This window comes from Salmo salar, chromosome 01, assembly GCF_965601325.2.
Source record: "Salmo salar chromosome 01, fSalSal1, whole genome shotgun sequence".
NCBI lineage: Eukaryota > Metazoa > Chordata > Actinopteri > Salmoniformes > Salmonidae > Salmo > Salmo salar.
The window spans coordinates 126,533,323-126,547,062 of record NC_138291.1 but is presented as its reverse complement, the minus strand read 5'-3'; the positions used below and the strand labels follow the sequence as shown (position 1 = coordinate 126,547,062).

The 13,740-nt window shown below is 49.9% G+C and overlaps 1 protein-coding gene across 6 annotated transcripts in view; it reads left to right on the top strand.

The window, feature by feature from the left end:
- LOC106591006 (jumonji domain-containing protein 1C) overlaps nt 1-13,740 on the top strand; it is a 258,958-nt gene that overhangs the window by 82,637 nt on the left and 162,581 nt on the right. For all 6 annotated transcript variants that reach the window (XM_045687409.2, XM_045687423.2, XM_045687397.2 and 3 more), the window contains exon 3: nt 3,601-3,714. In XM_045687409.2, coding sequence (XP_045543365.2) covers nt 3,601-3,714 — 114 coding nt within the window. The remainder of the gene's footprint in view (nt 1-3,600; nt 3,715-13,740) is intronic.

The following is a 13,740-nucleotide window of genomic DNA, read 5'->3' as shown; positions in this document are numbered from 1 at the left end:
CTGGCTCGCTCTCTCTCTCGCTGTCTGGCTCGCTCTCTCTCTCGCTCTCTGGCTCGCTCTCTCTCTCGCTGTCTGGCTCGCTCTCTCTCTCGCTGTCTGGCTCGCTCTCTCTCTCGCTGTCTGGCTCGCTCTCTCTCTCGCTGTCTGGCTCGCTCTCTCTCTCGCTGTCTCTCTCGCTGTCTGGCTCTCTTGCTGTCTGGCTCTCTCTTGCTCTCTCGCTATCTGGCTCTCGCTGTCTCTGTCTCTCGCTGTCTCTGTCTCTCTCTCTCTCTCTCTCTGTCTCTCTCTCTCTGTCTCTCTCTCTCTGTCTCTCTCTCGCTGTCTCTCTCTCGCTGTCTCTGGCTCGCTCTCTCGCTCTCTCTGTCTCTCTCTGGTTCTGTGTCTGTGTGAGTTTCTATATTTGTCTGCCCTAGGACAGTCAGATGGAGCTCCTGCCTGCAGTGCAGTTGCACCACAGGGTTATTTGGACAGCAGCTGTAGCCTTGTTTCAACTCCTCCGATTAGGGAGGAGTTGAACACTGGCTGTCTACCAAATGGCACCCTATTCCCTATGTAGTGCACTACCTGGCACCCTATTCACTATGTAGTGCATTACCTGGCACCCTATTCACTATGTAGTGCATTACCTGGCACCCTATTCACTATGCAGTGCACTACCTGGCACCCTATTCACTATGCAGTGCACTACCTGGCACCCTATTCCCTATGTAGTGCACTACCTGGAACCCTATTCCCTATGTAGTGCACTACCTGGCACCCTATTCCCTATGTAGTGCACTGCATGGCATGGTTGTGGTTGGGTTGTGGTTACGGAAGTGCTGTTCTTGTGTTCTCTCTGGACAGTACGGTACTGAACTCTGTTCCTGTGTTGTTCTCTCTGGACAGTACGGTACTGAACTCTGTTCCTGTGTTATTCTCTCTGGACAGTACGGTACTGAACTCTGTTCCTGTGTTGTTCTCTCTGGACAGTACGGTACTGAACTCTGTTCCTGTGTTGTTCTCTCTGGACAGTATGGTACTGAACTCTGTTCCTGTGTTATTCTCTCTGGACAGTACAGTACTGAACTCTGTTCCTGTGTTACTCTGCGTTAGCTCCGTGACACCACATGGAGAGAGGAGGTTCATAGACTGGTCTCACTCCAGGTTATAACACCCTGTGACGCCGTGTCTGCTGAGTGCAGCCGTCAACTCCCCTACCAGACGGTGTTTAATAATTTAGTGATGGTCCCCTACCAGACGGTGTTTAATCACTTAGTGATGGTCCCCTACCAGACGGTGTTTAATCACTTGGTGATGGTCACCTACCAGACCGCGTTTAATCACTTAGTGATGGTCCCCTACCAGACGGTGTTTAATCACTTGGTGATGGTCCCCTACCAGACGGTGTTTAATCACTTAGTGATGGTCCCCTACCAGACGGTGTTTAATCACTTAGTGATGGTCCCCTACCAGACAGTGTTTAGTGATGGTCCCCTACCAGACAGTGTTTAATCACTAAGTGATGGTCCCCTACCAGACGGTGTTTAATCACTTAGTGATGGTCCCCTACCAGACCGTGTTTAGTCACTTAGTGATGGTCCCCTACCAGATGCTGTTTAGTCACTAATTGATGGTCCCCTACCAGACGGTGTTTAATCACTTAGTGATGGTCCCCTACCAGACGGTGTTTAGTGATGGTCCCCTACCAGACGGTGTTTAATCACTTAGTGATGGTCCCCTACCAGACAGTGTTTAGTGATGGTCACCTACCAGACCGTGTTTAATCACTTAGTGATGGTCACGGCGGTTGTCCTTAACTTCTCAGAGCAGACCACGGTGATGTAACCATCAACCAGCACAGAAACAGACACACATGGAACATTCTAGCCTTGTAATATATACAGAGATTTGTACTGACAGAACCAGATAGCATGGGACACCACTATACTGACAGAACCAGATAGCATGGGACACCACTATACTGTACTGACAGAACCAGATAGCATGGGCTCTTGACCCGCTCCACTACAGCCCCGTGGATAGGGGGTTGTGCCCGGCCCTCCATTTCCTGTCTTGCTGACGTTGAGGGGAAGGTGTTTGTCCTCGCACCACACTGCAAGATCGCTGACCACCTCCCTGAACTTCTGACCGGTAGTATAGATTGTTATCTGTTGGATTGGAGTGGGTCCAGGGTTGGACCGGTATGTGGATTGGAGTGGGTCCGGGGTTGGACCGGTATGTGGGTCCGGGGTTGGACCGGTATGTGGGTCCGGGGTTGGACCGGTATGTGGGTCCGGGGTTGGACCGGTATGTGGGTCCGGGGTTGGACCGGTATGTGGGTCCGGGGTTGGACCGGTATGTGGATTGCAGTGGGTCCGGGGTTGGACCGGTATGTGGATTGCAGTGGGTCCAGGGTGTCTGGGGTAACTGTATTGATGTGAGCCGCCACCAGCCTTTCAAAGCATTTCATTTTTAGATGTGAGTGCTTTGGGTGGTAGTCATTTAGATAGGTAACCTTGGCGTTCTTGGGTACAGAGACTATGGTGGTCTGCTTTAAAGATGTAGGTATTACAGACTGGGTCAGGGAAAACACTTGCCAGCTGATCAGCGTATGCTCTGACTACGCGTCCTGGTAATCAATCTGGGCCTGTGAATGTTAACCCGTTTAAAGGGCTTACTCACATCGGCTACGGAGAGCGAGATCACACAGTCGTCCAGAACAGCAGGTGCTCTCATGCACGGTTCAGTGTTGCTTGCCTTGATGTGAGCATAGAAGGCATGTAGGTCGTCTGACCGGCCAGCACCAGACAGTATGACTGTAACTCTAGTAATAACAGCAGTCACCTGAAGTTAAACTTCTAATGAATCCCATTAACATTCCCTGGTTTAGATTCATGTTACTGATATAAACTCTAAATTAACATTCCCTGGTTTAGATTCATGTTACTGATATAAACTCTAGATTAACATTCCCTGCTCTGTTCCCTGCTCTGTTCCCTGCTCTGTTCCCTGCTCTGTACCCTGCTCTGTTCCCTGATGGGATTTGAAAGGGAGTCTAGTCTGTCTGATCCAGAATCCTCCCTTCCCAGACACACACCCAGGCCACGTGATGGTGTGTTCCTGTACTGTAGCAGTTGGAATGCATCTGAGTGGCTGTGTGACTGTGTGTGCTGCTGCAGCAGTGAGATAGATGGAGGGAAGATGAGAGAGTTGAGCCCTGCAGGCAGGCTGATAGACAGTGACATCAGAGATGGGTGATCAGCGGGGGGGGGGGGGGAGAGAGGGAGAAAAAGAGGAGGAAGAGGCACATCAAAGAGCGACAGGCTGCCTTTGAACTGTGTGATAGCAGCAGCTCTCTGGTGCAGTGTTCCTCTCTTTAGTTGTCTGTCTGTGTCTATAATGACTTCCATTATTATCTGTTATTATTCCTCCCTGCAAACAGTTGTGTTAATTCTGCAGACGTTTTCCCCCTGACTAAATGTTTCAGACGTTCATTGCTGGTGAGATTCTGCCTGTATTCCCTCCACCTTCTAGGGATAAAGTGTGAATTATTTGTACAGATGATAGTTTGAAAAGAAAAGACATCGAAGGCTCAAACGGTTAGTGTTTTTCTTGTTTCAGACGTTCAGACCTCTGGTGGGGAAGGCTACTCTGGGTTCCATCACGGCTGTCGAGTTCTTCTCTGACAGACAACTGGACTTCCTGTCTGACCACGGAGCATACCAGCCCTACCAGGTCAGTGGACACACACCCGTACACACATGATTACATAGCTGTGGTCACTGGCTCGTCTGTGACACGGTCAAATGAAGGTTCTGGTGGTCCTTATTCCGTTATGGTGTCATTTCCTGCTCCGCCAATCTGATATTATGGAGGAATTCTCCTAGGCGTCTCTGGAGAAAGACCTGGTCGTTTAGTTGGAGGAATTCCCCTAGGCGTTTCTGGAGAAAGACCTGGTCGTTTAGTTGGAGGAATTCTCCCAGGCGTCTCTGGAGAAAGACCTGGTCGTTTAGTTGGAGGAATTCTCCTAGGCGTCTCTGGAGAAAGACCTGGTCGTTTAGTTGGAGGAATTCTCCTAGGCGTTTCTGGAGAAAGACCTGGTCGTTTAGTTGGAGGAATTCTCCCAGGCGTCTCTGGAGAAAGACCTGGTCGTTTAGTTGGAGGAATTCTCCCAGGCGTCTCTGGAGAAAGACCTGGTCGTTTAGTTGGAGGAATTCTCCTAGGCGTCTCTGGAGAAAGACCTGGCCGTTTAGTTGCTCTTCGACAGTGAAGATCAACGGCTGACTGTATCAGTGGGCTGACTGTATCAGTGGGCTGACTGTATCAGTGGGCTGACTGTGTCAGGTGGGCTGACTGTGTCAGGTGGGCTGACTGTGTCAGGTGGGCTGACTGTGTCAGGTGGGCTGACTGTGTCAGGTGGGCTGACTGTGTCAGGTGGGCTGACTGTGTCAGGTGGGCTGACTGTGTCAGGTGGGCTGACTGTATCCGGTGGGCTGACTGTATCAGGATGCAGCTTTTAAAGTGGATCATCAGTGTGTTTCAGAGACAGGAAGGAGAGGAGGGACGTGTGTTTCAGAGACAGGAAGGAGAGAAGGGACAGTGTGCAAACCGCAAATTCCACTATTGTGCCTAATCCTTATTGTGGCTAACTTCACAACACATAACCCGGTCCGGTCGAGCCTCACTAGCCAGATGAAGCTAGCTGGCTGCTTATAACGTTAGCGTTGGCCAACAAGGTTAAGTAGCTGGCTAGCTATTTATTTTCATGAACTGAAGTTCCATTTCATTAGGCGAACAAGTAGCTACCTAGCTAATACTAACTCACAAGGATTCCTAAATCATTGCTAAGAATAATGAAAAGGACTGCAGTACTGGTCATTGTTTTCAGGCTGGTTGTATTGGTGCTAGCTAAGTACCAAGCTAAAGCTAGCTAGCTACCCCAGGAGTTGTGGTCGAACAAATAATGCTTTATTACCAACGAGGTATTGTAAACACATCGTTCGTGGCCTGGGTTTACATTTTTGTACGTCTTTGACATGGCTACTGATGGTAGTGGTGGCTCTTGGCTTGCGCGTGCAAATTCAGAACACACAACATTCTATAATAGAACTGTGTTATATAACGCGTCAAATTAAAAGCTTATTTAACACGTCAAATAGTGTTATTGTCAAATAGTGGTTATTTGCCGTATCTTTTTTGACACACACAGACCCCAACGGCGTTCCATAGTATGTGGTGAAGCTAATAGCAGAGACTCTATTACTGTATAACTCTGGTAGGGTAACATTTGATCTATAGAGCAGCTGGTAGTGTGTACTGGTGCTCCACCAATCACAAGCCAACATCACCCACCACACAGTTCATTGTCAAGGGCAATGAATTCCATTATCTTTCAGTTGTCTCGCTGAAATGTTCTTACTATTTCAAATGACTGCTGGACTTGTTGACTGCTCCATCCACACAGCAGACATTGTGGGCTAGGTTAGGAATGATGTGTAGCGTAGCGTCTATGACGTGTACCTATGTTATAGAGGTACGCACGTCAGCTATGACATCAGCTATGACATCAACATCAGCTATGTTGCACATCAGCGTTAAACTAGACATCAGGCCGATTCCGATACTTTCACCGATATATCGTGCATCCCTAATTATTACTCAGTGACCTAATAAACTGGCCTCATTAATAATCATTGTTACTCAGTGACCTAATAAACTGGCTACTGAGTGTATGGAGAGTGTAGGAAGGTATGTGTGTACGAACTGTGACACTAACAGACAGAACAGACGGAAGCTCATACCTCTAAATGAAAGGACGTGAGAGTTTTCTGCCTCGGGTAGAATAATGACGTAATTTGCGTCCTGCTGTGATTGTTGTGAGGAGATGAGGGGCTGGGGGTTGGTTGTGAGGGGCTGGGGGTTGTTGTGAAGGGCTGGAGGTTGTTGTGAGGGGCTGGGGGTTGTTGTGGGGTGCTGGGGGTTGTTGTGGGGTGCTGGGGGTTGTTGTGGGGGGCTGGGGGTTGTTGTGAGGGGCTGGAGGCTGTTGTGAAGGGCTGGGGGTTGTTGTGAGGGGCTGGGGGTTGTTGTGAGGGGCTGGGGGTTGTTGTGAGGGGCTGGGGGTTGTTGTGAGGGGCTGGGGGTTGTTGTGAGGGGCTGAGGGGTTGTTGTGAGGGGCTGGGGGTTGTTGTGAGGGGTTGAGGGGCTGAGGGGTTGTTGTGAGGGGCTGGGGTTTGTTGTGAGGGGCTGGGGTTTGTTGTGAGGGGCTGGGGATTGTTGTGAGGGGCTGAGGGGTTGTTGTGAGGGGTTGAGGGGCTGAGGGGTTGTTGTGAGGGGCTGGGGGTTGTTGTGAGGGGCTGGGGGTTGTTGTGAGGGGCTGGGGGTTGTTGTGAGGGGCTGGGGGTTGTTGTGAGGGGCTGGGGGTTGTTGTGAGAGGTTGAGGGGCTGGGGGTTGTTGTGAGGGATTGAGGGGTTGTTGTGAGGGGCTGGGGGTTGTTGTGAGGGGCTGAGGGGTTGTTGTGAGGGGCTGAGGGGTTGTTGTGAGGGGCTGAGGGGTTGTTGTGAGGGGCTGAGGGGTTGTTGTGAGGGGCTGGGGGTTGTTGTGAGGGGCTGGGGGGTTGTTGTGAGGGGCTGGGGGGTTGTTGTGAGGGGCTGGGGGTTGTTGTGAGGGGCTGGGGGTTGTTGTGGAGGGCTGGGGGTTGTTGTGAGGGGTTGAGGGGCTGGGGGTTGTGAGGGGTTGAGGGGCTGGGGGTTGTGAGGGGTTGAGGGGCTGGGGGTTGTTGTGAGGGGCTGGGGGTTGTTGTGCGGGGCTGGGGGTTGTTGTGGGGGGCTGGGGGTTGTTGTGGGGGGCTGGGGGTTGTTGTGAGGGATTGAGGGGTTGTTGTGAGGGGCTGGGGGTTGTTGTGAGGGGCTGGGGGTTGTTGTGAGGGGCTGAGGGGTTGTTGTGAGGGGCTGAGGGGTTGTTGTGAGGGGCTGAGGGGTTGTTGTGAGGGGCTGAGGGGTTGTTGTGAGGGGCTGGGGGTTGTTGTGAGGGGCTGGGGGGTTGTTGTGAGGGGCTGGGGGGTTGTTGTGAGGGGCTGGGGGTTGTTGTGAGGGGCTGGGGGTTGTTGTGGAGGGCTGGGGGTTGTTGTGAGGGGCTGGGGGTTGTTGTGAGGGGTTGAGGGGCTGGGGGTTGTGAGGGGTTGAGGGGCTGGGGGTTGTGAGGGGTTGAGGGGCTGGGGGTTGTTGTGAGGGGCTGGGGGTTGTTGTGCGGGGCTGGGGGTTGTTGTGGGGGGCTGGGGGTTGTTGTGGGGGGCTGGGGGTTGTTGTGGGGGGCTGGGGGTTGTTGTGAGAGGTTGAGGGGCTGGGGGTTGTTGTGAGGGATTGAGGGGTTGTTGTGAGGGGCTGAGGGGTTGTTGTGAGGGGCTGGGGGTTGTTGTGAGGGGCTGGGGGGTTGTTGTGAGGGGCTGGGGGGTTGTTGTGAGGGGCTGGGGGGTTGTTGTGAGGGGCTGGGGGTTGTTGTGAGGGGCTGGGGGTTGTTGTGAGGGGCTGGGGGGCTGTGCTGCTGTGTGAGTAATTTCATAGATGAGAACACATTATAGTGACTCATATATCCTGAATACAGAGCAAAGGACAGTTGGCTGCTTCCTTCCTTCTGTGTGGTGTTGATGCTGAGCCTCTTCAGTGGGTAGATGGATACTACATCTCTCTCTCTCTCTCTCTCTCTCTCTCTCTCTCTCTCTCTGTGTACAGGTCTTCAGTGGGTAGATAGATACTACGGTCAAACAGCTCCTATCCACTGCAGGGTCATGTCAGATATGTCTCTCAGAGGACTCGGTCCGTGTCTCTCGGAGGACTCGGTCGGTCCGTGTCTCTCGGAGGACTCGGTCGGTCCGTGTCTCTCGGAGGACTATGTGATGCCACAGTAGAATGACTCACGGTGACAGAGCAGTGACTAGTGAGGAACTCATTGCCTCTGATCAGTCACGTAAGTCACCACAGTCTCACTAACATCCTGCTCTGACTGGTTGCTAGTGAAAGTCAGTCTGGTAGAGATTCCACTCTTTTTCCAGGAGGATATGTGGAGGTCTGTAGGGCGGTGTGGAGGAGAACAGGAGGAAGGGGGGAGCAGCAATCTGTTTGGTATAAAGGACAATGAAGTCACTGTTTGTAGGGCCAGCCAGCCAGGCAGCCAGCCAGCAAGCTGAGGATTGTGGTGTAGTGTGCTGTAGAGAGAAGAACTGACAGGAGGAATAGGAGAAGGACAAGGTGAAAGAAGAGAAGAGGCAGGACTGTGACCAGCAGCAGTAAGACGGATCTGTACACGACTAGAGAGAAAGCAAGATGAGATACTACAGCCTGCTACTCGTCTGACAGTGGACTGTGACCAGCAGCAGTAAGACAGATCTTTACACTACTAGAGAGAAAGCAAGACGAGATACTACAGCCTGCTACTCGTCTGACAGTGGACTGTGACCAGCAGCAGTAAGACAGATCTTTACACTACTAGAGAGAAAGCAAGATGAGATACTACAGCCTGCTACTCGTCTGACAGTGGACTGTACAGTGACCTCTGTTGGGCTGAAGGTGGATAACATTGACTGCAGGTTTGTACAGTGTGGCTTACCATTTAATAGTAATAGTTTGCCTCTTTTGTTGAATTGATACATCATTTTTCCTGAGTGACAGACTAGTTTTCCATTTGTTAGTGTCTCAGGTTTTCCGTCAGAACACACTATGCTCTGTACCCTGTTCACCAATGGCTATTTTGGTATATTTTCACATAATATGCCTCCTTGGACTTCCTCCCCCCGATACTGTAATTCAATGTAAGGCTGTCCCCGACAACAACAACAACAAAAATCTTGGTCGACCGAATGTCGTCTTTTCTTTCGACCAATCGATTGGGGTCTAAATGTTCAAAACGTATTTTTTCTTTCTTCATATATAGACAAAACCCTGTGTGTTTGAATCAAATCAACTATATGCACAGCTGGTCTGAGGATTTAACGGCACTGTTTCAAAATACAGAAATAGTCATAATAAACATTCACAGAAATACAAGTTTTATACATCGGCTTAAAGATTAACTTCCTGTTAATCCAGCCGCTTTGTCAGATTTCAAAAAATGCTTTACGGCGAAAGCATACCATGCGATTATCTGAGGACAGCGCCCCGCTTTCAAAAGCATACAAACAGCCTCAGTGTTCACAGTAAAACTAACTTAAAGCGGGTACAGCCTCAGTGTTCACAGTAAAACTAACTTAAAGCGGGTACAGCCTCAGTGTTCACAGTAAAACTGTAACTTAAAGCGGGTACAGCCTCAGTGTTCACAGTAAAACTGTAACTGAAAGCTGTTATAGCCTCAGGGTTCACAGTAAAACAATTTGAGGGAACATTGCCCTCAACCCTCAGCTCTCTTTACGTGAATCTTGTGAACGTCCCCTACATGTGAGGAATGGGGCCTGACCTAAAGCCCGTCGTAATCACATCAATACATCGGTTATTACAAACTCCTCAATCGATGAGGAGGATGTGGAAAATACACTTGAAACGGGGGAATATTTACTGGTTGCTCAGGAGGGAAAGGGGGAAATCAAATCTGTGGAAGACATTTGATTTAGTTGTGGAAACTACTGGAGATGAAGAACAAGGATGATTGTGTGAGTATTGTGTGCCAAACAGGTGCTGTAGGACTAATGTAGGATTATTTTGTATTTAGGTGAAAATAGTCCATATTAAGAAAGGAAATGGAGAGACTAACAGTACAGATCGATAGCAATAAAAAATACCATACAGGCTCAGAATACATCACAGGAAAAAAGGTGACTGTAGCAGGGTGACTAGCAGGGTGACTGTAGCTGGGTAGTAGGGTGACTGTAGCGGGGTGACTGTAGCGGGGTGACTGTAGCGGGGTGACTGTAGCGGGGTGACTGTAGCAGGGTGACTAGCAGGGTGACTGTAGCAGGGTGACTGTAGCAGGGTGGGGGTAGGACCTGCAGCTGTGTTCTCTGCTACACAACAGTCTCCCTCAGTGATCCACACAGAACTGCCAGCGTTACTCTGTTCTGTAGCACCAACACAGCTTGGTCTTTCCCATGAAGGAAGGCAGGGCTGCACAGACACAGCCCCCTCTGTCTCACACGCTAGTGTTCAGATGGGTCTCTGTCCTTCGCTCTGGGTAGTATCATGTTACTGTAGCAACACTCCCTGAACACACACACACACTCTCGCACGCACTCGCACTCGCACTCGCACTCGCACACACACACACACACACACACACACACACACACACACACACACACACACACACACACACCGTGGCCGTTCAACATTACATTTAGCCAGGAACATAAGATCATGCTTTAGTCATGCAGAGCACAGAACATCACAGGAGCAACCAGCAGCCTTGTATCATATTACCGTAGCAACGCCACCACACTGTAGCCTTGTATCATATTACTGTAGCAACACCACCACACTGTAACCTTCTACCATATTACCGTAGCAACACCACCACACTGTAGCCTTCTACCATATTACCGTAGCAACACCACCACACTGTAGCCTTCTACCATATTACCGTAGCAACGCCACCCCCCCACCCCTATTTCTGTGTAACACTTGGCAGCCATATTTATTACATCGCCCCGGCAACAAGACATTTTCACACGTCACTCATGCAGGGTTGCCATAGTAACGGACCCTGTTGCTAATCTGGGAGTATAAAGTCTGTGAAGCACCTCCTCCTCCTAGACACCACCTCCTAACCACCTCCTCCTCCTAACCATCTCCTCCTCCTCCTAACCATCTCCTCCTCCTCCTAACCATCTCCTCCTCCTCCTAACCATCTCCTCCTCCTCCTAACCATCTCCTCCTCCTCCTAACCATCTCCTCCTCCTCCTAACCATCTCCTCCTCCTCCTAACCATCTCCTCCTCCTCCTAACCATCTCCTCCTCCTCCTAACCACCTCCTCCTCCTAACCATCTCCTCCTCCTCCTAACCACCTCCTCCTCCTAACCATCTCCTCCTCCTAACCATCTCCTCCTCCTCCTAACCATCTCCTCCTCCTCCTAGACACCATCTCCTCCTCCTCCTCCTAGACACCATCTCCTCCTCCTCCTCCTAGACACCTCCTCCTAGACACCACCTCCTCCTAGACACCTCCTCCTAGACACCACCTCCTCCGAGACACCACCTCCTCCGAGACACCACCTCCTCCTCCTAACCACCACCACCACCTCCTAACCACCACCTCCTCCTCCTAGACACCTCCTCCTCCTAACCACCTCCTCCGAGACACCACCTCCTCCTCCTAACCACCACCACCACCTCCTAACCACCACCTCCTCCTCCTAGACACCTCCTCCTCCTAACCACCTCCTCCTCCTAGACACCTCCTCCTCCTAGACACCTCCTCCTAGACACCTCCTCCTAGACACCTCCTCCTAGACTCCTCCTCCTAGACTCCTCCTCCTAGACACCTCCTCCTCCTAGACACCTTCTCCTCCTCCTAGACACCTCCTCCTCCTAGACACCTCCTCCTCCTAGACACCACCTCACCTCATTACCTCTCTTATCCTACCTCATTTGCACATGCTGTTTATAGATTTTTCTATTGTGTTATTGATTGTATGTTTGTTTATTCCATGTGTAACTCTGTGTTGTTGTATGTGTCGAACTGCTTTGCTTTATCCTGGCCAGGTCACAGTTGCAAATGAGAACTTGTTCTCAACTAGCCTACCTGGTTAAATAAAGGTTAAATAAATAAAATATATAAATTAATAAAAGTAGGTTTTGGTGGACAGAAGGTACACAACAGTAGGCATCTGTAGACAGAAGGTACTAAGGTACTTAACAGTAGGTTTTGGTGGACAGAAGGTGCTCTTTGGTAAAAGGGGTAAATTGGTCATCAAAAGGAAAGGAGGACCAAGGCATCTTCATATAATTATAGCTGGAGACCAAGGCATCTTCATATAATTATACCAGGAGACCAAGGCATCTTCATATAATTATAGCAGGAGACCAAGGCATCTTCATATAATTATAGCTGGAGACCAAGGCATCTTCATATAATTATAGCAGGAGACCAAGGCATCTTCATATAATTATAGCAGGAGACCAAGGCATCTTCATATAATTATAGCAGGAGACCAAGGCATCTTCATATAATTATAGCAGGAGACCAAGGCATCTTCATATAATTATAGCAGGAGACCAAGGCATCTTCATATAATTATACCAGGAGACCAAGGCATCTTCATATAATTATATCAGGAGACCAAGGCATCTTCGTATCATTATACCAGGAGACCAAGGCATCTTCATATCATTATCAGGAGTGCCTTGGTCCTCCTTTGTTTTAATCAGTTATATTGCTGCTCTTATCCAGCTAGACACCATGTTTCTCTGTTATATTGCTGCTCTTATCCAGCTAGACACCATGTTTCTCTCTGTTATATTGCTGCTCTTATCCAGCTAGACACCATGTTTCTCTGTTATATTGCTGCTCTTATCCAGCTAGACACCATGTTTCTCTTATCCAGCTTGACACCATGTTTCTCTGTTATATTGCTGCTCTTATCCAGCTAGACACCATGTTTCTCTCTTTTATATCGCTGCTCTTATCCAGCTAGACACCATGTTTCTCTCTGTTATATTGCTGCTCTTATCCAGCTAGACACCATGTTTCTCTGTTATATTGCTGCTCTTATCCAGCTAGACACCATGTTTCTCTTATCCAGCTTGACACCATGTTTCTCTGTTATATTGCTGCTCTTATCCAGCTAGACACCATGTTTCTCTCTTTTATATCGCTGCTCTTATCCAGCTAGACACCATGTTTCTCTCTGTTATATTGCTGCTCTTATCCAGCTAGACACCATGTTTCTCTCTGTTATATTGCTGCTCTTATCCAGCTAGACACCATGTTTCTCTCTTTTATATCGCTGCTCTTATCCAGCTAGACACCATGTTTCTCTTTGTTATATTGCTGCTGACAGGTTACACTGGGGGAGCTCTGGTAACGGGACAGGTTGTACTGGGGGAGCTCTGGTAATGGGACAGTTTGTACTGGGGGAGCTCTGGTAATGGGACAGGTTGTACTGGGGGAGCTCTGGTAATGGGACAGGTTGTACTGGGGGAGCTCTGGTAATGGGACAGGTTACACTGGGGGAGCTCTGATAATGGGACAGGGTACACTGGGGGAGCTCTGATAATGGGACAGGGTACACTGGGGGAGCTCCGGTAATGGGGCAGGTTGTACTGGGGTAGCTCTGGTAATGGGACAGGTTATACTGGGGGAGCTCTGGTAATGGGACAGGTTACACTGGGGTAGCTCTTACACTGGGGGAGCTCTGGTAATGGGGCAGGTTGTACTGGGGGAGCTCTGGTAATGGGACAGGTTGTACTGGGGGAGCTCTGGTAATGGGACAGGTTGTACTGGGGGAGCTCTGGTAATGGGACAGGTTGTACTGGGGGAGCTCTGGTAATGGGACAGGTTGTACTGGGGGAGCTCTGGTAATGGGACAGGTTGTACTGGGGGAGCTCTGGTAATGGGACAGGTTAACATGGGGGAGCTCTGGTAATGGGACAGGTTACACTGGGGGAGCTCTGGTAATGGGACAGGTCTCTGGTAATGGGACAGGTTACACTGGGGGAGCTCTGGTAATGGGACAGGTTACACTGGGGGAGCTCTGGTAATGGGACAGGTTAAACTGGGGGAGCTCTGGTAATTTAATTACGTGTTGTGCCTAAGTTTAAACATGTATGCACACAAAGAA